General features: G+C 36.9%; 1 protein-coding gene across 1 annotated transcript in view; it reads right to left on the bottom strand.

Moving 5' to 3' along the window:
* Positions 1 to 1,041: 1,041 nt before the first annotated feature.
* MCPH1 (microcephalin 1) overlaps positions 1,042 to 25,417 on the bottom strand; it is a 129,486-nt gene continuing 105,110 nt past the window's right edge. The window contains exons 13-14 of the mRNA XM_068411143.1: positions 2,984 to 3,221; positions 1,042 to 1,097 (exon numbers count right to left, since the gene is read on the bottom strand). Coding sequence (XP_068267244.1) covers positions 1,042 to 1,097; positions 2,984 to 3,221 — 294 coding nt within the window. The remainder of the gene's footprint in view (positions 1,098 to 2,983; positions 3,222 to 25,417) is intronic.

Genomic DNA, 25,417 nt, shown 5'->3' on the forward strand with positions numbered 1-25,417 from the left:
GCACTGAGTTTGGAAGGTGTGAGTTATGAGCTGCCATTAATTTACTTGATAATGCATTATTCTCTATGATGATGATACATCATTTTGATGGATGTGCAAATATTTAGAGGAGGTTGTACATTTATACATAAACAAGTGTTACACAACATACTTTACATACAAATCTTACTTTGTACCTGCTAAAAACAAAACCACAGACTGAAGAGGAATTTAACATGTAAGACATTTGCATACATTTTTCAAGCATACCTAAAGGATTTAATGATATGTTCCATTTTCCACAGATTTTAGCACTTGAATGATGTGCTGTCTTAATTCATTTGACTCAGGATCAGTAACTGTTTATGGTTTCAGCCTAGTTGTAAGGTAGATACAGTCTGAAATTCAATTAAAGGTATCAAAATAAAGTAATACCTTAAGTATGCATCTGGGCATAATTACTGAGTTTCAATTACTTTTGAAAATATGATTTAGAAGGGCAAGTTTACACCAGCACGTGTGAGTTGAGCACGATGGGCAACCTTATCCTTTTACCAAAGAAACGTAGTTAGCAATGGTCATGAAGATGTGGCAGCACGGGTCTTCAGCGCTCTGCAGAAGCACTCGGACTAGAGAAGCCTGCAGGATCCATGGATCTGCTTTGGTAGCACAACTCCTGCTGACTACACCAGATCTAGCTCAGGCACGCTAGCCCGCACTGCATGCAGATCTTTTAATTGCACTGTAACATGATCAACTTAGAGATTAGAAAATATCTTTCCACTTCCTCCCAGTGAATAATGATTCATTCAACTTTTAGGTCCAAAGGTCTTCAACAAATAAATAAAAGCAAGATGACTTTTATTAGGGAAGTACTTTATTATAAAAAACTAAAGATTTCACAAGATGAACACTTACACAAGTAATAAAAATGTAGAAAACATTTCCCTGTATTTATAAATATGTAACGTGCATCTTAGAAATTTTATTCACAGCTTATTTTTTTGTTGAATCCACACTAGGCTTATTTCCTTACAACCATATGGAAGCTCTTGAGTTAGCTCACAGCTGAAAAATGTAGTTTTCCATGGGACATATTGTATGCTGAGTGATTGAATCTAAAAGAAATAAAAAAGCAGGATTATTTAAGATAAAATGCAAAAGAAACAGGTTATAAAGCAACAATGTACTTTAGAGCAATTTCTGCTGTAAAACAGTTTGCTGGAGCTGAGAACCCAGAGAGAGAAAATAAATGCAAACAGTCAAATTATAATACTGCAAGCACTTACCATTTACTTAAGTTTAAAAAAGGTGCTGCATTATCTACCTATGTTTTTTATTGTGGTCAACCTTGAGTGAATTAATAGGCAGCTGATATTAACAGCAGAAAGCAGATAGCCACAAACCAAATGGATTGCAACAGTGAAGTGTCAAAGATTAGAGAAAACTTCAGATCTGATTTGATTTATTTGATTAAGATGGCAATTTATAGGTGACACTGTTCATCCTATTACGTGAACAGTTGCTGAGAAAGGGGCTGAGCTTCAAAGGCCTGTATCCTTCCTTTAAAGTATCATATAGAAATACTTCTTTTTTCTGAGTTTTGATGATTCATCATTTAAAATCCATTAGCTGGAGCTTGCATAACCGTGCCTCATGAGTAGGACATAACAATTAGAAAAGGCACCATCAGACTGCAAAAGAGAACTGAGACATTTGTAAACGGCATAAAGAACTCAGAGTCCTTTTTCGTTAGTAGCTGGATACACAATTCCTTCAGCCCACTGATGGGCTGAGCATGGGTTGCCCAGCCGCAGGCAGCTCATGAGATGCTGGACCTGGGGTGAGGCAGAACTCCATCAGACCAGTAAAAGAGTGGGACATGCCACATGAGTTGCATGCCACTTTAGATCATTAGCTTTGTCCATCTGGAATTTATGGCTGGAATACTACTATGTGAAACTTTTGTGTTTAATTTACTACATCATATTTTTAGTCTTGCACAAACCTCTGGTTTCCTCATCTGGTCACTTTTTTTGGCTGTATGAGTATTTTTTCCTTATGGCTCACTTTTCCTTTCTTCTTTAGTGATATTTTCTTTTAGGTTTTAAGTCATTATGATCTGATAGCATTAACGGTCAAGAGATTAGGACGTGCTCAGCTAGTCTCATATAACATCAATTCGTGTAGTACATTTATTACTAGAGTCTGAGTGAGGCACTATCTAGAGGAGTCTGACATAGTATATGACAAAAATTTAATCTTAATTTTTCTAGTATGCAAAATTTTCCTTTTTATGGAAAATACCCTTATCTTGTCTGAAAAAGAGAGTGTCAGACTGGGAGCTGTGAATCCTACATAGGTTATCAAAAGCTTTTCTCTGAGGGTGAGGATATTGCAATTTTACATCTGATTCCCTGCAAACAGCTAACTGTTAGAACTGTGGTGTCCATAATGGAAAAGTGATGGACTAACAACTCTCAGAAACTTGAACAGCAGATTTTAAAAAGAAACTTTTTGTAAGTGAAATAGAGACTGCAGAAAATTTTCTTTCAGATGTATGATATATAATTCAGGACAGATTATCAGAGGGTGCCAGTTACCGTATTTCAGTAGTGCTATGCCAGTTTATATACCAGTTACAAATCTTTCTTACTATGTCTAAAACTGAAATACATGCCATTTTAAAAAGCAATTATCCTGTGGAGGTTTCCCCATAATTTAGTTTGCTCTAAAGGAAACAATCATACAAAAAATAAATTAGAAAATCTTTGGATGAAATTTGTTCTTGGTAAAATTACAATGGTGAGTACCAAGACCATCATTAAGCAGTCTTAGTTGTAAGAGAAAGTCCTTACCATGGAGACAACCTTCCTGAAAACCTAACTGTAGCAGTCTGTTCCATTTTCTTCCCTCCGTAACCTCAGTTTAGTGAACTATTTATAGTCAGTTTTTGAATACATATTCCACAATATTTTATATGAGTTGAAGTTTAGTGTCTTACCTAATACCCATTTTTCTGATAAACATTTTATTTCCTGGTACTTCTTTCCTGGGTTTTTTCCTATACAGATTTTCGCCTGACGTAGGGATTTACATATTTTCCCTCCTGACAGCTGTATAAGTTCAATTAGCTTTTTGCAGGGTGGCTGACTGGTAGGAGATACAAACATGACAGGCTGGTTTGAAAAGAGATTCTGCTGGTATTTTCCTTTTGATAGGTGACGCTGAAGTCTGCAGATCTGTATTTGAGGAAACAAGGAAATTAATTAACCAATGTGTTGCATTTCCATTAAAAGTAAAACTAATAACTGTCGTCCTTAATTCAGAAAAAAAGAATTAGTATATGAATAAGAATTTTACTTTTTTAGGTGTACCAGAAAGTCCTGGGTAAACTATACAAAGAATTTGCTGTACTTGATCAAGACAATTGCCAAACCAGAGTTGAGACTATTTCATTATAGGTCAGACGGTTTACCTGTAACACTTCTTAAAGCACTTAGCAGTATTATTATTCACCATAATCTTACATTCTTACATTCTTACATTTATAACACTGGCCATCACACAGAAATATTGAAGGATATTATAAATAATTATAGTCTTGCAGCATAAATACAAACTGTGAAAGCCTTTACATTTTATAGTGCTCATCAGTTTGTATCAGGGAGCTTTATAAACATATCAAATTCAGAGTTTAAACTACTTTAGGACTTCTTTTCCCCTCCTGTGCTCCACAGAAACGAACTGCATTTTCTCTCAGATGTATGAAGTGGCACAAATGTACCAGAACTCAGAGGAAACCATTTTATGTAAACTCTTTTGTCTTCACAAAAACACAAAATCAAGTCCTCTGTGAATGCTGTGCAGCCTGTAACACTTGATCATTATAATAAAAACCTGCTTGATCTATATGAGGCAAATTTTCTTCTCTGTATATACCAGGCATGACAGTGGTTCAGCAAATAAAGCTGTCTCCTTTAGCTATAATGTGCATAAAAGCAGTGCATACAAGTGTACACACCATGGTACGCAATATAAAGTTTTCATACTAAAATTAAAAAAAAAAGCAATCTTGTATTTCTTGCAGCGAGGTTGCCATTGACATGCCAAATTAATGTATGTGACATGTCTGATTCTGTATCTTTTGTCAAAGTTTGGAAAATTTATAATGAGACTAGCGTTAATAGTCAAATAAGAACAAAAATATATGTTTCATATTATGTGATGCTTGGAATTTTTCATGCAGATGATCAACACGAGCACATTACATAGAGGAAAGGTCATTGTGTATATATTTGTTTTATATGAGATGTCTGAATATGAAACTGTAATCAGTGAGGAGGAGTAACTGGAGCAGTGGAAGAAATTACTTGTTGAGTGGATTCCTTCCTCCAGTCCTGGCACAAGCCTGCTGTGAAATCATAGGCACTTAAGAATTTAATGCAATAATATATGTGCTTGGCAGACGTGCAGCCAAAGTAAGAGTCTTCACCTGGTTTACAGGGGTTTATAGAGTCAAACAGTCCCATGGCATGTTCACAGATCCCTAGATAGAAGTCAAAGTGAATTGCCTTAGCACTTCTGCTCAATTAGCCAGATAAAGCACCTGCAAAGCATGAAGCCCAAGCTAACATGGGACTTCATGGCTCAGTGGTTCTGTGCCACTGTCCTCTGATATTCTCGGTCAAGTCAATCCCAATCTGAATTTTGAGATCTCCTCCATCAATAAATAATTCAGCTTTCTCTGATTGTTAATTCCTTGGCTGCTCTCCTGAGTATAAAATTGATTCTTTGTGTTCTGAAGTCAGCAAGTTATAAAGACAGTGTCTGCTATGGATGAAGCAGGCCAAAAAGACTCAAGCACAATCCAAGAAATACCCTTTATTTTCTGTCCTTCTGTGAACTTAGGTTTATCAGTGACACAGCACCTAATCCTGTCTCATGGAAGTCAAACAGCTACTAAATAATTTTGTTGATCACAGTATCAAAGATGATAGTGCAGATTTTGGAGGACCCAAGCTCAGTTCAGAGGGACAGTGTTAAGCCTTGGCCAGATAAACGACACACAGGCAGAGCAACTCTTCATCACTCATACAGTGAATATACCTGATGGCTCTTCCTGTACATAAGTTGGCACCCGATACTTTACACATGTGCAGAAGATCTGGTTTTGGATTCGGTACAGTACTGCCTACCTCCATCTGAGCAGAATGCGCTCTTCTATGAATATCTGTCTGCTGGGCATCTTGATGCAATGAAAACAAGAAAACTCATCATTGTATGGTTTTAGTATATGGTATCAGATTTGGAATTCGCTAAGAGTACCACTTGCTGATGGGTCTTGTGAGGCTTAGAGGCCACGATCAGTGTCTTAAAATGGGACTAGCTCAAGAACATAAAACATTTTGCAATCTCTGACGTACAGAGCGGTGTTCTGATTTTGGTATTACTAGGACCGCAATCGTTCATTTTAATGAATTAAAAAACTGTACAATTGTGGAACTACAAAAGTGCTTGTGGTAAGCAAGGTCAACAAATTAAAGAATGCACTATAGTGAAAAATACCAATCTCTTCACATCAGCCTCAGAACAGCCTCATAACAGATTCAATGCCATCTTAGTTGATCTAACACAGAGCTATCTGGAATTGTTTATTGGCACAAATTAGATGCAACTGATAGAAGAAAGACAATTACCAAGGGACTTTAATGCTAGTTTATCTAAAATAAATCAGATTTAATTAAAAAAGACAGAAGTTACACTGTTTTTGTCAACCTGGAACTCTAAGATTTTCAAGATGAAAATTATTAGGATTGAGAAGCTTTTATCTTAAAAATGCAATAGGACTTGTGTTAGATAGAAGACACCAAATATAAATTGTTGCAATCTGCTATTTCATGTATTTTAGGGAATATGATTTAAAAGGGCTAATTGTATTCCCACTTCCTCAAACATTTCCCCTGGAAGGATTTATTTACTGCCACTGTAATGAAAACTCATTCATATGATACATCTTCCTATAGAAAGAACTGTTGGATTAAATTAATATTAAAAGCAAATATGTACACAGCTAACCATCAAATCTGGAAATCGAAATTTTGAGCACCCTCCTCGCCTGATGTCTGCAAATAGCATGTTTTATTCTATACATTTAGTACATATTAAAGGAACCAGGAAAGTGAAATGCTGACATGCTATAGGGAGGATTTTCTTAAACTGCCTTTAACATTCCAGCTGTGTGTATTATCAGTGCCTTTGAGAGGAGGACAGGGTAAGAATACAACACATCTTGGTGGCATCATCAAAGGAAATCTTCAGCACGGAATGTCATCTTTACATTTCCTTTGTCCGGATCACCACCACCGCTGCAGCTTTCTCGACAGACCGTGCTTGGATTTGCTCTAGCACCCTGGGTCCACGCACAGGTCTTAGAGACAGGGAAAAATGACAGCATTTACGTTCAGAGCTCAGGGAGCAGTGTGAAAGGTTAACTTTGCTTTCTGGCCCACTAACCTGAAAGAAACGCCACTAGCCAGTTGGTGAAAAGGCAGCTAGCTGACCACACAGGGTCTGGCGATGGGATGAGAGGGCACCATCTCACTCTTACCCCTGAATTGACTCAGCTGCCTTTGCAACTTCAAAGCCTTCGTGGCACTCCAGGGGTGCTCCCAGCCCTTTGAAACCATACACATTTCGTGTAAGCTTTTACAAATAAATAAATAATTCCCCAGCAGAGACCGAGCCTGGGAAAATATCAGACCCCAAAAGTGACTATTTCCACAAATTGTGTATGTATCAGCTGGTAGTTACAGTTACAATTGTGTCAGTCCCTGTTATAACAGACAGCACCAATTTTGCTTTCTAATTGTATTCATTAGCAGATGGACAGAAAACCAAAATGTTATAAAAGCATCTATTTACTCTTTTGGTAAGATCCTAAGTGTTAACCTCATTCTTTCACTAGCTGGATGAAGGGCAGGAAGACGCCTCTTATATGTATGCATTTCTCATAAATGTACCATTAATTTAGATGTTTGTTTGAACCTAAGTTTTGAAGGAAAAAAACCCACTCTTGACAGAAGTAAAACATGGTAACATAGTAGAATCTTTCTTTATTATAAAAAAAAAACCAACAAACCACCAAACATTTCACCAACTGTTGTCCCTCCTGTGACTGATTTTCAATCCCCACAAGCCAAAAGAGCATATATTTTAAAAAACCCAAAACTTTGCATCTTTGCCTAGAACTTTATGAAAATAGCTCCTGCTGGGTGGGGTGCGGGAACAAACATGAAACCCCATGAAAGTCCAAGGGTGTGATCTTTTCATGAGGCTCAGGAGACAGATAGTCAACAAGTCCTACAAAGGTATTATCTCTGAATGGATACCTGAATTCATGCAATAGAAAACGTAAGAAAATAATTCTTCTGGATGTACTTGGAAATTTTTCAGAATTGAAATGGCTAATGTATTATATACAGCACACAATTTCCAGTGTACTTCCAGAAAATAGCACATGAAGAAATTTCCAGTCTAAAATGCTATTAGAATAATAATACTTCACAAAAACAAAATGGAGAATATGGTTATGATTTATTAGAGTTAATAGAAATTGTATTTGTAGGCTAGAATTAGAAATGTGAAGTACTAGCTTCAAAAATACATACAGTGTAGCCATCTGTAATAATTATACATGTCTGAAAATTTGTTCATGCATTACACAATCAATGTATGCATTATGGTAAATCTTTGCTCTTAATTTCCATTATTCACCAGAGATAGATAAATAAATCTTCAAAAATAAACTTATGATTTATTTTATCATTTACTATTTGAGCATTTAATATAGGATTGGAAACCTTACCAACACCTATTTGAAAAGGCTGTTTTTATTGAAGTATTTACGGAACCTACGGAAAGCTGTAATTATATCTTGGTTACTGTTACTTGCAGAAATAATAAATACATTTTATTAAATGCAAACAGCAGAAGATAAAATTGCAGACATAAGTTTGAAGAGAGAAGATTGTATATTTTGTGGTTTATATCTATCCAAAAACCAAGTTTTATTTCATTTGAAGTTGATGAGCAATTGCTCATTTTCACTAAAAAGAAAAGGATCTGACTGTTGAAGTCTTATGGATTAGTTTACCACTCTGGAACTATTAAATGACAGAAAACCAGAAAACTGATAAAACAAAAAAAAAGAGACTTCATGGTTTGATAATCTACCCATTTAACAAAAAGAGACACATAAAATAGCATATTCATTTGATATAGTTGGGTGATGTTGCTGGGGAAATACTAAGCTCTAAGACTGTAACATTCATATGATTTCAGTATGGATAAATATACTGGCCAAGAAATGTTTACATTTTCATTTACTGTAATTCTGTACAAAGACCTCATGAAGAACACACTCAAAACTACAACACTGACAGGAAACATTACACTTGCATGGTTATATGCGTTTTCAGACAGTCCGTCATTTAGTAAAAATTTAAAAGAAAAACACGTATGTGGAACCCTGTGTACATGTAAAGATCAAGGGCTCACACACATCCACACAAGTGGAGCATCAGCCTGCTTCTGATAAAGAAGAGTGCATTGCAGCGTGCAGGCTTCTGGAAGTACAGTTATCCTGCAGTGAGGAATTTGCAGAATCTGCAGGACTCTACAGGGATCAAGGAAGTTTGTGTTAACAATGCAGTACTCCTGCAGAACAAAGACAAAACGCTCTCTTTTTCATCTTTCTAAATACCAGGTTTAACAGGAGAATAGAAGCGACTAATCGAACAGCAACTCTATTTTTGTAGGAACAATGTGTGACATATATTTCTACTTACATTAAAAGCTCGTCATTTTAGTTTGATTTTGTATAATTTATTTTAGCAGTTTGCTGGTGTTTTTTAACACATTGAGAATACTAAAATTGAAATAGTATTCACTAAAAGCTTAAAAAATTACACTTAAATGTTGTACTAGATAAATAAATAGGTGCTCTCAAGTATAAAAGAGCATGTTAAGAGCTGGAAACAACTTCCTTCAGCAAGCTGTTTCACAAAGAAATAGATCCTCGGCTTTGAAGAATCTTATCTAAATTAATGGAACGTGACACGGATGCAGGACCCCAACTGGTTCAAGCCGTACTACCATACTGCTATCTCAACAGCATCCAGAACCTTATTCCATTCTTTGGCATGAAATGCATTTCTTATTGCTAGCCATGTTTTTCATTCTCAGAGCAAAACTCTACTTGCAACATTCATGTAAATTATTTACAAATATTGCATCCTTATTTCTGAATATTTATCGAAACAACACTTTCTCATTGGTTATCAATATCATTTGGCTAAAATGGAAGCTCCCTTTCTGTCAAATTAGAGAAGCATAAGCGTTCAGACAGACAGAAGCGAGAACATAATTTTTGAACACTTGATAAGGCTATATAGGCACCCCAGCACACGCACACAAACGGAGATTACGTACAGGCAAACTCCGTATATGTTTGTGCGGCAGAAGATGAATGGTGCACTGAGCCAGGAGCCATAAGCAGAGGGAGACAGAGTGGAAAATTTGATCCAGAAAAAAGAAACCTTCAGTGTCTGGTCTTGAAAAATAAAAAGGAAAGTAAAAGAAGAAATTGGCATACAGTCAAGACTATATTATCTGAAAAATTCTTCAAAACACAGTTTCTTCCCCTCTGCGTAATCCTTCATGTTAAGTGTTTCCTGGCCAAGATGAGGGCGAAGGGAAGAACAGTACAATCCAGACAATTTAGCTGATATTGTTTCTTTCCACTGTGTGTTGGCAGACAACCTTGCTTCTCTCAAATCCCATAGACTGATAAGAAAAGTTAATTTCACCAATTTATTCTCTGAAAGACTGAGCCCCAGTGGGAATACTGTATGAACATGTTTGGCAAATAAATCTACTGTTTGGCAGATATTCAAAATTATACTGGAAGATGTTTGAACCATTTTTTCCGGCATAGCAAATTTTTGCAGGAAAAAAGATAACAAATTCACTTATTTTTAGTTTAATTTCCTTGTTTTCCAGAGGTAGAACTATTTTTAAATACTATGTAATATCAACATTATCAACTACAGATTAATAAAAACCAAATTAGAGTGAAACAATAAGTCTTTTCCCTTTTGAGGATAAGTATGACTTCTAAATCGAGGAGCTGTATTTCCAATATACATCACTTAAAAACACTGCTAAGATTGTAAGATGTGGTCACTTTACTATAACTATTTGTTTATAACTTCAAAAAGATTCTGAATTAATTATATTTGCATTTGGTTTCAACACAAACTAATTCTTTTGAAATTTAAAAAATCCTTTCATTACAGATTAGTTAATGAAGGAAGGATTTTTCAGGATTAGAAATTTAAACCTTGCTTCAGAAATACCTCAAGAACTTGTCGATCCTTGTTTTTGTCTTATTTCAAGAGAATTAAACTCAAGTGACTACCAGGCAGTGATAAGACTGCAAATTGAAATTGCAAATGTATGTCAAAATTCTGCAAATAATTACCAATTATAATGGGGAGGTGTTTTCCTCACCCAAATACCAACAAAGCAGCACTGTGTCATGCATCACTCTGAAGCACTATATGAGTGTGGCATATAGGACTCTGAGCCCTGCATCACTGGCGTACCATGAGGGTTACATCTACTGCATGTGACAAGCCCCACTGGCGTACCATGAGGGTTACATCTACTGCATGTGACAAGCCCCCAGGAATCCCAGTAAAATTTGAAGACAGAAATTCTGCCTCCTTCTCTGGAGACTTTCAAGACCTGTCTGGATGCGTTCCTGTGTAACCTGACCTAGATTGGTCCTGCTCTGGCAGGGGGGTTGGACTCGATGATCTCCAGAGGTCCCTTCCAGCCCCTAACATTCTATGATTTGTGAAATTCTCCACCTCCATACACAATCCAGTCCAATGCTTATCTTCTCTTGCAGTTAGAAAGCTTTTTTAATAATATAACCTAAATTGCCTCTGCTGCATTTTGAGCCCGTTACTTCTTGTCCTAGTGCCAAGGGACGTGGAGAACAATTTATTCTCTTCCTATTTGCAACAACCTTTTAAATATTTGAAGACTCTTATCATGTCTCCCCTCAGTCTTCTCTTCTCTAGACTAAACAAACACAGTTCTTCCAGTCTTTGCTCACAGGTCATATTTTGCAGACCTCTGATCATTCTGTTATTCTCCCCTGGATTCTCTCCAATGGATCCACATCTTTCCTGAAGTGCAATGCCCAAAGCTAGACACAGTACTCCACCTCAGGTCCCACCACTGCTCTGCACTCTGCAAACAATTCATGTATCTTACATATAGCGTTCCGGTTAACACATCCTAGTATGCCTGCTTCTTTTATTGGAGTATGACATAGGTGAATATATTGGCTTGGATACTCTGAAATGTGTATCTCTGCTCTGCAGAGGGATCTGGACAGGCTGGATCGATGGGCCGAGGCCAACTGTATGAGGTTCAACAAGGCCAAGTGTTGGGTCCTGCACTTGGGGCACAACAACCCCATGCACTGCTACAGGCTTGGGGAAGAGTGGCTGGAAAGCTGCTTGGCGGAAAAGGACCTGGGGGTGTTGGTTCACAGCCGCTTGAATATGAGCCAGCAGTGTGCCCAGGTGGCCAAGAAGGCCAACAGCATCCTGGCTTGTATCAGAAACAGTGTGGCCAGCAGGACTAGGGAAGTAATTGTCCCCCTGTACTTGGCACTGGTGAGGTCACACCTCGAATACTGTGTTCAGTTTTGGGCCCTTTGCTACAAGAAAGACATTGAGGTGCTGGAGCAAGTCCAAAGAAGGGCAACGAAGCTGGTGAAAGGTCTGGAGAACAAGTCTTATGAGGAGCGGCTGAGGGAACTGGTGTTGCTTAGCCTGGAGAAAAGGAGGCTCAAGGGAGACCTTATCGCTGTCTACAACTACCTGAAAGGAGGTTGTAGCGAGGCGGGTGTTAGCCTCTTCTCCCAGGTAACAAGTGATAGGATGAGAGGAAACAGCCTCAGGTTGCGCCAGGGGAGGTTTAGATTGGATATCAGGAAAAATTTCTTTATGGAAAGGGTTATCAAGCCTTGGAACAGGCTGCCCAGGGAAGTGGTGGAGTCACCATCCTTGGAGGTGTTTAAAAGACAAGTAGATGTGGTGCTTAGGGATATTGTTTAGTGGTTGACTTGGTAGTGTTAGGTTAATGGTTGGAATTGATGATCTTAAAGGTCCTTTCCAACCAAAACGATTCTATGAAATACTCAGTTGCTCTTTTGGCAGAAGTATCACATTTTCAATCTCATCTTGTGTTTCTGCAGGCGATTATTTCTCCCTGCGTTGCACTTGTCCTTACTGAACTCCATCATATCCATTTCTGATCATTCCTTATATCTCTCATGGTTATTTTAATTCCAATCTGTGGTGGATTAACGCTGGTAAGCAGCTAAGCACCATACAGCCACTTTCTTCCCCCCTCCCCACAGTGGGATGTCAGGGAGAATCAGAAGGGTGAAAGTGAGAAAACTCCTGTGTTGAGCTGAAGACAGCTTAGTAATAAAAAAACTGACAGAGTCAATTTACAATTCTCCTACTTTAGGTCATGATTAATCAGATTATCCAGCCTGGTAGCTTAGAAAAATCCTAGACAACAAATGCATCACATGGATGGGTAGTTGTACATTTTATGCCAATGATTCCTACGTGTGCTGGTGTGGTGGCCTCGTTACCTGTACAACAAAGAGCTGATTTGAGCATATACAGATCCTCTGTGCAGCAGATCTAAGTGAGCTCTGTTGAATCCACCATTTTGTATCTGGCACTATTGGTGGGACTCTCGATCTAACTCAGTTTTTAAATGCATGCAAGTTCATATGTCTCAAAAATGCAAAGGAAATAAGGTAAAATCAGAAAGTCTCTTCCCTGAACTCAGCTGACAGTTGAACAAACGCAGCTAAGCCAACGTACAAACCAAGAAAATCTCAGCCTCCAAATAATTTGCTTTAGACAACTAGCCGTGGCTTTAAAAGGTATGTAATAATTACATGGACATGTTTTTCCTCACAGCTGACAAGGATCTGTTCTAGCTGGATATATCCTCACAAGACCTTCGGCAAAAAAGACACATTCTTACTGGTTTAGTTCAAGCTGGGGGTGCACTTTTGAGACTAATCTCTTGGTCATTCCTGTTGAGTGTACTTTTGGTTCCCACTGTGGAGCAGCCATCAGGCGCACAGACTGTACTTCTTTTGTATGAAATACACTCAGAAGATGTGCTCAGTTCAGAGGAGGAGACTGGAACGAGCCCACAGCCCTGAAGCATGTGTTGTACACAAGGTGCTCTCAGCACTAGCTCACGCACTCTGCAGATCCCTTTCTGTTCATCTGCATTACTGGCTTATAGATGCAGGCACGAGTGAGCATGGAGTCACTTCTGGCAGATGCAATGGGGTAGTGACACAGGCATGGGATGCTTCTTTCAAACTGAATTATTACCTGCACAAAAATAATGACCTCAACTAAATTTAGTCTATTTTTTCATTATAACAGTTGCAACTTGCCCTTATTGTTATCTCATAGTTCATTCTCACATGGTAACAGGAAGGAGGAACATTAGTTGCATCTTGGCGTTTATCCCTTCATATTGCAACCATTTACCCATATGTTATATATAGTATCCTCTAGGCTTACTGAACTCTCCCAGCCCACATAAGGCCAATTGTTAGTTGTTTTTTTTTTTAAACAGACTAGTACCTATTGCATGAGACCAGTACGTAATCTATGAATAGGTCATTAATTTCATCAGAGTAGCTGAAGGAATGAAGAATTAATGAAGTAAATAGCAACGTTTAATCACGTAGGAGTGAACACATCTGCATTTACACAGACTGAACTAATACATTTCCAGCTAAGTATATTTCACCAGTGAAAGGCTGTACTGAAACAGAAATTCCATGAGCTAATAATGTGCTGCAGTTCATGGAAAACAACTTGATACTCCCCATGGTTACATTCTACATATAATGAAGATAAAAGGCATGGAAGCCTAGTATTTGCATAAAATACATTAAAAATTATAAACTCATTTCAACTATCTTAGGCTTTTCAGATATTGAATCATTTTGGACAATCTAACTTTCTTTTTTCTAATCAACACAGGATATTGTGCAGTGAGCTTCAAGAATAACATTTGTTTTGCTGGCTTAGGGACGTGAGGAATCCTTCCATTTGCCTTTAACAGTAAATGATAAATCCAGTGCTGTCAACAGATTTGCTACACCTGGCAAAGTGCAGATGAATAATGCTTTGATAAATAAAAGAGTTTTCTATTCCAGTAATAACAAAGTGAGTGATCTTGTTGAAAGGAAAAGCCTGGCAAATGTGAAGGGTTAAACAGATGCTCCCAAAAGGCTTGTTCCCCAAACAGTTGTATTAACCCACAATAAAAGTAATGTTAACATTAAAAATAATTCCTAGTTTTATCTTTAAAATATGAATATTTGAGTCCTTTTGCTTTACCTCAACAGACTGAAATGATTTAAGTGAAGGCAGAGTACACTCTTTAGTTTTAGCTGAATGCCATTGCAACGCCCAGCAGTAACTCAGTGTGTGCCAAACATGAATATTTTTAAGCGTCATTTGAGTTTTAAAGGCTACAGTAAGTGATGGGAACACAATTGTCTTGGGAATCTACAAATAACTTTAAAAAAGCTCATAAATCTGGCTTTCATGGTTTGGTTTTCAACAGCTTTATGAAATATGTCAAAGCTTGAACACAGTGAGTTCGTTTTCCTTCAAATTTCTTAGGATTGACTTTTCTCAATCATTTTTTTTGATATGCTGCAGCGAGACAAATAAAACAGACTTGGCATTAAAAAAACAGGCATCAGCAAATTACGTTTTAAAAAAGTTGCTTTGTTCTTATACTTTTTTTTTTAGTATCAACAGAGGAAAAAGTACCCTCCAACTAAGGCAGCCTCAAGTATTCCCTCATCAACAAAAATACACAACGCTTCTGTTCAGCACCCCATGTATTACAACATAACAGATCACATATTAATGAAAAAGTGATGTATAATCAAAAGCTGTTTTTTTCTTAAATTGTTTAAAAAAGAGATACATGGAAATGACTGAGCACAGCAGAAACCCTGAGAGTTGCATTCAGAAGTTACATGCAAACCTCCGTACTTAGAGTGAAACACATGCACTACAACGATAAGTAGCAGGGAACGCTTGGTTTTGAAAATACAAACTAAAAGGTCAGTTGAAATTACATCAATATTGAACAGAGAAAAATTCTTAACATTGTCTGAGAAATACTGAAATAAACCCACTGAAGGAGATTATATGGCATCACACGACTGGACACCACTGCTGCGGAATGCCGCCAACTGCCAAACTAGTCCAGGTTCAGGTTGCTTGCAGAGACTCCTGATAGAACTACTCTCACAATTGCTTCTGGCCTACAGCTTCCCTGATTAGTACTGCTTGGCAGCAATACTTCTTTACATGTAATAACATCTCTTCTTCACTTAATCTATGTCAAAATTGGAAGAAAAGATCCCATAGGAAGTATGGAAAGCAAAGACATTTAATCCTCCAGCACTGAGAGTAGCAAGCAGAGCTGCCAGCACACACAGCAACAAAAATCCCCAGGTGTTTAAATATTTGACCAGGTGCTTTTTGTCAGTCATGTCTTTAAATGACAGTTACTCAAGAAAAGTTTCTTTGAGAGCACCACTTTCTTCATAGGTGCTAAACAAAGCACATGATCAACATGTTCTATTTGAAGATTCTTTTCATGAACTCTTGTACTTTTTAGCATGACAATAACATAAGATTACAGAAGAAAGAACTTTGACTATGTTGTGCCAGCAAGCTGGGATGGTCTTCTGTCTAGCTGAGGGAGAACAATTTATGTTGTGAATACAGAGTAATTTTAAATATAGGAAAGCTGGTAGGGGAAAGGCAGAGTACCTGACACCAAATTTATTCTCTCTGCTCTTCTTCTTTCTTTCTTTTTTTTTAACCAGGGCATTTTTCAAGTTAATAAGCACTTGAAAAGGGTTTATTTTAACAAAGTGAAAAAATAATTCACAAACCCCAATGATAAGTTGTGCATGGTACCAAATGACACCCTTCTAAAAATAACTGATTCCAGTATCTGTTTTGAGGAGTTGACGCTTATCAGCTTGTGAGCTGATACACCAAACACATTTGCAGTATATTACCTCACTGCTTTCTTCTCAAGAGTCTACATGAGGCAAAGTAGACACTGTGCCAGTAACCTTATCAAATGCTGGAAGAAAACAGAAGTCTAGCATTGGATCTCAGTTGTTGCTGTGAGTAAGAAGCCATTTTAAAACATAATCCTCATTTAGAATATAATCTTACTCCTGATTAGAATTTCAAATGCATTTGGAATTTCAAGGTGTGATAACTTTTCCACTTTTTTCTTTTCTATCACTTATTTCTAGTTTGATTTTTTTTTAGTGACAAAGATAATGGAGCAATAATCATTTGACTTATTTGATATTTGCATTTGGTCTTGCAGGAACTATCTTCATGAAGATAAAAGTGTGACTCTACAAGTGAAGCTATAAAAGTGCAAATCAAAAGTGGCAAGAAGATTCACTGAAAAGTGAATCACTGATACACAGAAAAGTCCACTTCTGTTTACTGCAAATGTAATGATGATCTTGTTAAAAAACTTTTTTTTAAGAAGAAATATTGTTATAAATTCCATATGGAATTTAGTTTTGTTCTAAATTTGAGATCACCAGCTATGACATGGTTAAATACAGAGAGCCAGGCAGATTTATTATGGTCGTGGACTTTCAGCGACTTCTCATGCTAGCTGGGCAAAGTTTGTAGGGTCAAACTGCTGACCCCGTCCTCCTTTCTGAGTTCCTTTCCTATATTCCTACCATTCCTTGTCTAAGAATGATGCAGGACAGAGAGGCTGCTACTTTTTAGCCTATCTGGATTTTATCTGAAGTGCTTTAGTGAGAGCAGAAAGCCTTTTCATGAGGTTGTCATTGCATAAGCAAGCAGTCGCAATTCGAAAACCAAAGGATACTCAGCAAGTACTGTATATAAAATATGAGCAACTGGGTATTTGAGCTTAAGATGCGGGATTAATACTCTGAAGCACAGAAACAGTTGTGGTCTTCAAACAAAACTACTATTTATTTTCCAGTCAAACACCTGGATAACTTAGATAAAATACAAATGCTCAATAACTCCTCTCCTACACGTTAGTTTTCTAGTAAAATATTTACCATCTCTGGCTCTGTCCCAGTTCAGAATTCCCACTAAAATCAGTGGGAATAAGGTGGATGTATCAGGAATACAGCTTTAGCCCTATAGCAATACAAGCTACCATGACGTAACAGAAGACACTGTTTGTATGCATATGTACTATACTAAAATATATACACTACTCAGAGGATGGGGAAAAAGAATCTAATCTAGCTAGCAAATCTGGCAAAGGTTTAAAAATGTCCTGCACACTCACTGGATCATGTGTCTATTTTTATTTTAAAATTATATTAACTTTAAAATTTAGGAGGTGACATGATAGTTCTAATGCTACCCGTGGAATTTTTTCTTAAAATGACATTATTGATTAAAGTGCTAATGCACTTATCCTTATGCTATGGACCAGCACTGGGAGAGCTACAAAACCATCATTGCTCAGACCATCAGTCAAGGAAAGGAGAACATCACTGCACAACACTCGGAGTACTCCTGGGTTAAAGAGAGGAACAGTAATGATGGGATTTGGAGGGAGTTCAATAAAATCCTTCTCATTCAAAGAAGGCCAGTGTCATACAGACCTTTGAAGGAGGGGAAAAGCTAAGTCTTCTACAGAGAAGATACACACACAAACTCCCAAGTGCCTTTTAAAGATTTCATGGCTAAACAAAACTACATGGTATCATCATGCCCTTCTCTGCTGTATAACAGACCTCTTATTACAAACAACATGACAATTAAAAAATAAATAATCCCATACTAAACTTAAAACAGTAGTTTTATCAATTATCACTTTATCACAGATAATTATTTCTACAGATTGCAGTAAAGCTGAAATCAGTTACGAGATGACTAGAAGGAGGAAAAATCAGAGTATGTTGATTAAACAAGCTTTACATCATTTCATAAATGAAATACATCAGGTTTCTTTTGCTCATTAAAAGCTGAATATATTCACTCGGACACACTCCAGTTGTGCCAACATGATATACTCACAAAGCATGCACATCAGGGTGACAGCTAAAAAGCAGCAGAGCGCTTTGCACATAATCTAAAACTAAATCTGTATGTAATTTCCTTCCCTTTGTTAATTGAAGATTAAAACTAAATCAAGGGGAAGCCTTCTATGAGACTACTTCCAACAACAGATGACTCAACTAGCACCTGAGAATTTGTTGTCCTTGTGTGTACTGAGGTTCTGAACTTCCTGTTTCAATAAAATACCAAACAAGTTGTGTTTCCTTTACAAATAAGCTATTACATCAAGCCCTGTTCCTATAATTTCAGTTTTTGTCTGCATTCCAACATTTTCTTTGGCAAATGTAGAAACATTCTAATTAAAGAGAAGAGAAAAACAAGCATCATTCATCATGGTAAGAATGAATGCTCAAGAGAACATCCTTACTGGTTACTTCGTTCATTCAGTTTAACTTGGCTTTCGAAGTGCATTAATTATGGAATGCAGGTCTCTGAGATGAAACACAGGTAACAGGGTTTTCACTAATAGTGTCTTGTGAAAGCTATTAAAGGAATAATCTATTCCCCTAATGCCACGCAAACATAATACCATCTGTGTGAAGTGATTCAAAAACATTTTTAGAACACCAGAATACTTGAAATACACTATTTGGTACATTAAAATTCACGTATTATTATAATTTGCTAGATCCTTTAACATATAATTTGAAAATCTTTTTTTTTACACCTAAATCCTGTGTTTTCCTCAGCATGATCTATAAGATCAGAGTAATAAGAATCCTTTATTATGCCCACTTTCCTTAATTTTCACAGTTTTTTGCTGATGTTTAGATTACTTCATTTGCAATTTACCATGAGAAAGGCAACTTCCCATGAAAAGTTAAAACACCAGGCCTGCAAACACAACATAACATAATTGTCTGGTTACAGTACAATACAGCCTATATATAACAACATATGTGGTTTCTTTCTTAAATTTATTTAATCTCAGAACTGGAAGTGCTGATTCACCAAGGCAGAAGTTCAAACTTAAAATGATGTTATAACGGGATTTCTAATTAATCAGACAAATGCCATTTTGGATAAGTAAAGTAACTACTGCTAAAAGGTGTCCATGTGCACATTATAGCTTTGTGGAGAGCACTGCTTCTTTTGCTTACAAACCAAAGGTAAATTGTCAGGCAAATGCAGTTAAAACCCCACTTGACTGCTCAGGGTTGTGTCCTAGACACATCTAGAATGCAGTAGAGTAAACATGCACTGTAAATGGTTGAAGCCTGTAGAGGATGCTGAAGACCTTTGATCACAGAAATAGCCACTACCACATCTGCAACATCCTCCAAAGACAGGATGAAAATAGAAATAGTCCAGTTAATCCTGAAAAAACCCTAAATTTTGAGAAATGATCTCATCAACCTCTAGAAAAAACAGAAAAACCCAAGAAAAAACATTGTCTAATTGCATGTCAGATGAACCAATGGATCTCCTTCAGGCATCTCCCGCATAAGTAAGCAGCAACCAGCCCAATCCACACAGCACAGAGAACATGACGGTATCACACTATGCTACTGCTTCAAGAAGGCACATCTTTTGTTTATAAGCACGTGCTGAACCACACCGAAAACTCAATGCGATGGGACAAAAAGAGCTTTCAATTATCTATGCTGTTCCTGTTTTATAGTTTTTCTTCTAAGCCACAATCAACTCAATTATACAATTCCGCATAACAAAGTTTTGTGCAAAACTTCTTAATAAACATCATCATTTGCCTCCTTCGTGTTAGACTCAACCCAGAGATTCAATAATACTACTCAATAAACCCTGTAGAATTTGACCTCGCTTTGTTTTGAAACTACAGCTCTTTCAGGCACTTAAACCATACCTCGATTCAGGCAGGAATCTCTGAGCCTAGCCAAAACTTTTGGTAGACCACTGAAGTTTTAGGACAAGTTTTTCAGTTTTAACATGTTAGAGAGGACCCTTTTAAGCTGATTCTTAAACGTTTATTTCCTTTGAAATACTAAGGAGTTAGTATTAAACAGAATTTTGACTTTTTTTCCCTGGATTGTCCAGAATGTATTGGTTTAAAAGATACTAATTAACAGTTACTGTTAAAACAGCCAACAAAATTCCACCCCGTTCAGACTACCCATAAAACTCTCCTCCCTCGGGCAAACATACTCCCGTTAAACCTCTCTCTACAATAGCTTTAAAAACAGTCATGCCATGTAGCAAAGACTATTGAAGGTCAGCAGAATCAGGTAGCCTGGAATCAGCTCCACAGGTAAAAAGTCCCTCGTGTCACTATTGCCAGAGTCTTCTGCTTGAAATGAAGTCGATAAAGCTTCTAGGCCACAAATAAATTTGGTAAAATGGAATATGGGTAAAGTGTGACCTTTCAGCCAGATCAGGAAAAAAAAAAGAATGGAAATATTCTTCTGTAGATCAAAAGATCACTGGGGCAGACACTATTTTTTGTTTTGGATTTGTACAATGTGTTAAGATGCAAAGTCTGGTTTTATGTTCAGTGGAAAATAATGAAGAAATACTACCTTTATAATAGTAATATACTGACTAGCAAAGTGAGGCCCTTTTTTGATTGCAGCCTCTGGGACCAACTTTAAGTAAATATTAAATAACAGTGTTTTTAAAAATTATGAATTTAGACTATCTGTTAAATAGTTCTGATAATTAGCTTCAATACACAATACATCAGTCATTGTAAGAAAAACATGACAATGGAACTTCTTGTCTTTGAAAAAGCCTCCAAGGTCTACAACAGAATCTCATCAACACATAATAAATCACAAAATAGTAAGAACAAGAACAGAAGTATGCCTTATATACATACATATACTCACAAGCACAATAAATCAAAAACAATACAAAATAAATCAGCTGAAGTTGCAATTTGTTTCTGCAACTATCTTAGGAATACATTTTAAAACTGCTGATTTTTTTTTGTGTGGTTGGAGCAAAGGTGTGGGAGTTAGGAATCAAAGGAGCTTGCTACAACTTTTTATATCAGTGAAACTAAGACTAGCAAGACAGAATTTGGCACAGGTTCATGTAGCATTTTCTTCTGAATTACTTCAGCCTCGATTTTGGAGAACAGAATATAGCAGTTAAGACCATACCTTAGACAAGCATATGAAAGAGTCTGAAAAGAGGAGCTGTGTCAGCTAAAATGTACTTTCTAATGCTCTCAGGAGGTGAATAAGACTTTCTTGGCCCTGTAGCTGAGAATTACATTCAGAAAAAATATCTGTTCAGGTCTTTAGGCCATGATCCTACTCTGTAAAGACCTTGTCATGGACTTCAGTGTCCTATGCTCTTACAAGAACATAAGAAGAGTTGCAATACATCCTTTTGCTTATGACTAAATCAAGAAACAGAGCAAGGAATTTGTTAAAAATAAAGGGAACTATAATTAAATTACTAAGATTCAGTTTTGCTGGAACCATTTCATGACATTGTGTTTTGAGGGAGTCAGATTTATAACTGATTTCATTGCCTGGATATAGTGTACTACAATTATGATAAACAAAAGCGAACATGAGCATCTCAACAGCTGTCTCCACTAAAACTGATAGACTAGAAATTTTCCTTTTCCAACATAAAGATAGCTATAAACAGTCCCCACAAAGTTCCACCATATTGTGGCTTCTTCAGCTGTTCCATCTAGAACTACTGTTAAATACATGTTAGTCTTGGTATTATAAAAAACCATGAAATGCGTCTGTGTCATATTATAATGATAAGAGCACATAATTCAACACATTTTTCCTCTTATAACGTTACTTGTTATACACATCTTACTGCGCTACATAGAAGTAGTTATTTACAATTGCACCATTTAAATAAATGGAATGTGTTTTACACTGACAGCATTTTAACCATTACAGATAAACATTGCATATAAGCTTGATTTACTGTTATGCAATAAAATATACATAAACAATTTCCTTCTACCATAGCAAGTGTGGGGATCAAGCGAGACAAAGCAGCATTTCTGAAGCTTTAGCTATATAGCTCCTGTGGGGCTCCAGTGGCTTAACCAACAAAAAATCATTCATACGCAGGAGCCAGGAGGTTTTCTAGCACATACTGGTCTCATGAAACACTTATTCTTCCACATTGTTCATATAAGAAAGATGGAACACTAATTCTTCTGTCGCTACCATCCACACATGCAATTTAACTTTCACTTATGAAATGTTGAGCGTGTACAGAAAAACCTTTTTTACTAAAGGATAAAAGTATTTAGATGTCAGTGACTGAAAACAACCATGATTTTCTAGGTATTAGGATAACATACAGTACTTACCCTAGGAAAAAAATATTTAAAAGCTAAAAGCTGATTATTATTAGCATCAAGCACTCTTGCAAAGTGTACGTGACCATCTGCCAGCAAGCTTGTAATGAATCATACAGGCAAACACAATCACAGTATAACATCACCAGAAGAGAAAAAAAATACGAAGGCATATAAACTTAACCAGGCTTTTGCTACTGAGGAACAAAGACCAAAATAAAACTTCAACTGTGTTTTTATATGATAACACATCTTCCTCAAATGCTGATTTTCTAGAAGGCAAGGTTACAGCTCAGACAATAATGCAAAGGTAGAATGTGTTACAATTACAGCAAGCCAGAAATCTACCAAAACTATATTGGAACAATATAAACCTCTGTTTCTTCCTAGCAATGAATATTGGCTGAATGATGACTGGGCCCAGCTCTGTTCTTAATACGCAGACATTAATTTCAGCTTTCTTACTGCAGGTTTTGCTTGCTCTTCTGGTGTGTTATTGCAGTATTTCCCATATAAGTTTATGGAAACACATCCTAGTGTTTCTTCTCATTTAAGGGTCATCTCCTCTCAAGAAACTTGGAACAAAACCCAAAAGCAAACAAACAAAAACTGCAGTTTTGGTTTATGAAATGTGGTCTATGTTTATGTGCAGAGAAAATTCTGGGCTGGAATCAGCCATCCTGTCAACACTTAGCGCCTTCGTTTAGCAAAAAATTTACATTCACTCATTTTTCATTTCCATGTTAGTCCAAACCAGTCGAATGCAGAATGGAAACTGGTGGTATACATTAAAAGTACAAGCAAAGTGACCAAAGTGTAGCAAGGTATTGGGATCCTATTAGTGAGATCTATGAGTCCATCGTGCTGCAAGCAAGGACTACAAAGCAGTAAAAAGGAATTACAGACACCGATTTTTGTCCTGGAGAATTAGCTATGTAGCTAAAACAGAGTTCTTCTTAGCAGCTAGTTGGGGTGTCACAAGCTATTTGTAAATTTTTACAGGACATAATCATGTGCTCAAGTGCATAAACCCAAGTACATCAGCCAGAGAAGCCACACAGTGGGCATCCTTCCCAGAATGGGCTCCTGAGTAATCATCAGGTGCATCCATGAAGTCCAACATGTTTCTGAAACTGTCTCATCTTGGCTGCTTTGTCTGAATATGCTACGTATGTCTGAGTATGCTACGTACGTCTTAAAAAACATCTTTTGGATAAAATTGGCCTTTTGACTCAGAATGCCTTTGTAAACTAACATTTAAAGGACACAGTCCACAAAAAACTACGCTATGTCTTCCTCCTTCCAGTTTGAGCCAATTTCCCTGGTATGGAAGCAGGATGTACTTCAAGTTCTCATGTCTTCACTGGTAATAAAGGATAAAATTAGTGCCAGGCTCAACAATCTGTCTTTATTAAATAAAAATAGTCATTTGCATTCTCATCCTGAATATATAAAAGTTCCTTTCTTTCTTGTCTGTAGCAATGTATCAAATGAATATAGGGATTATTCTGAGTTTCACAAATGTAACACAGACAAACCAACAGCAGTAGAATATTAGACAGAGAAGCAGCATATGACTTGCAGAAAGCGATGGCCTGGTAGCACCTTCTTTGACCTAGTATTCAAAGTGAGACGATGCCAGGTAAGTGGTTTCTGCCATCTCTAGTAATATAGTTAACACTGAAAACATGATAAATGAAGGTAAATATTTCTCAGTCCTACTGACTCTTAGACGGTGAACTGATATGCTTAGAAAAAACTCCATATACATTAGCCTGCACATTATAAAATTTCTACCTGCAGCCACCACAGTAAGCTTTAGTAAGTGAAACTTTTATCAACTGTGGATTGTATTGTGCTCCTGTAGGCAAGACACTCAATTCCAATTTAATTTGAAGTTTTCAACAGTATCAAAAGTGCTGAGAGGACTTGCTCCTCATTAGCTATAATAAACACAAACATGCCAATAAAGAGGGGCTGAACAGTATGAGATGTATAAATAGATACAAGCAAAAAAGTCTCAAAAGCCAAGTCAAATCTCTAAAACATGATCATTTTTTACATGACCAACTTTGGAAATGTGAAAGAAAGGTCTTACAATGAGACCTTTAGTGGGATTTACATGTTCAGGACTGCTAACTGAACTGCCCAGCAATCAGGATTCTGGCTTCCAAATCATGCTAAAATCAAAATTATGTTTTTTATTTATTTGCCACCTTCTATTGCCTTTTTGCAGGGTAACATTTTTACGCTTCTGGAACCATGAAGAAAATAATTATTTTCCCTAAATTTAAACTATAATTTTTTCTTAATCTAATTAGTTCACAATCCAGGATGTAACAGACCAAAAAGGCTGAGTAACATAAGCACTGGCCACACTGGTATGCCCCAAAACAAGGTAACATTTGTTTTTCACCCCAAAACTGTTGAGAAAATTATAGCTGCAGTTCAGCTTTCAAATATAACCTGAAGTACTCATGCACATGAGTATTAAAAGGCTATTATGCTTATCCATGCTTATGGATCAGAGAGACATTGTTACCTAAAGATGCAAAGGCACACTAGGATTTTTGGAAGACTCAAAGCCTGTATCATGTATTACCTTTGAAAATCTGACTGTCATTCACTTATGAACATTAAACATTTTAAAGTTTTAACCATAAAGCATTAAATAGACTAGAAAGTACAGAATATATGACTATTTTATCTTAGAGGCATTGTTAAAAGTGGACTATAACAGCTGAGACCAAAGCAGAATAGAAATATTAAAAACAGAATGATTTAGTAATAATTTATTCCTCTGGTTTTGTTCTCTTGCCTGTATCTTTTCTTTCTGCTGGGCTTGGCAGATGTCCCACATAACAGGGGATGT

The sequence above is a fragment of the Nyctibius grandis genome, chromosome 1 (assembly GCF_013368605.1).
Source record: "Nyctibius grandis isolate bNycGra1 chromosome 1, bNycGra1.pri, whole genome shotgun sequence".
NCBI classification, from domain to species: Eukaryota; Metazoa; Chordata; class Aves; order Nyctibiiformes; family Nyctibiidae; genus Nyctibius; species Nyctibius grandis.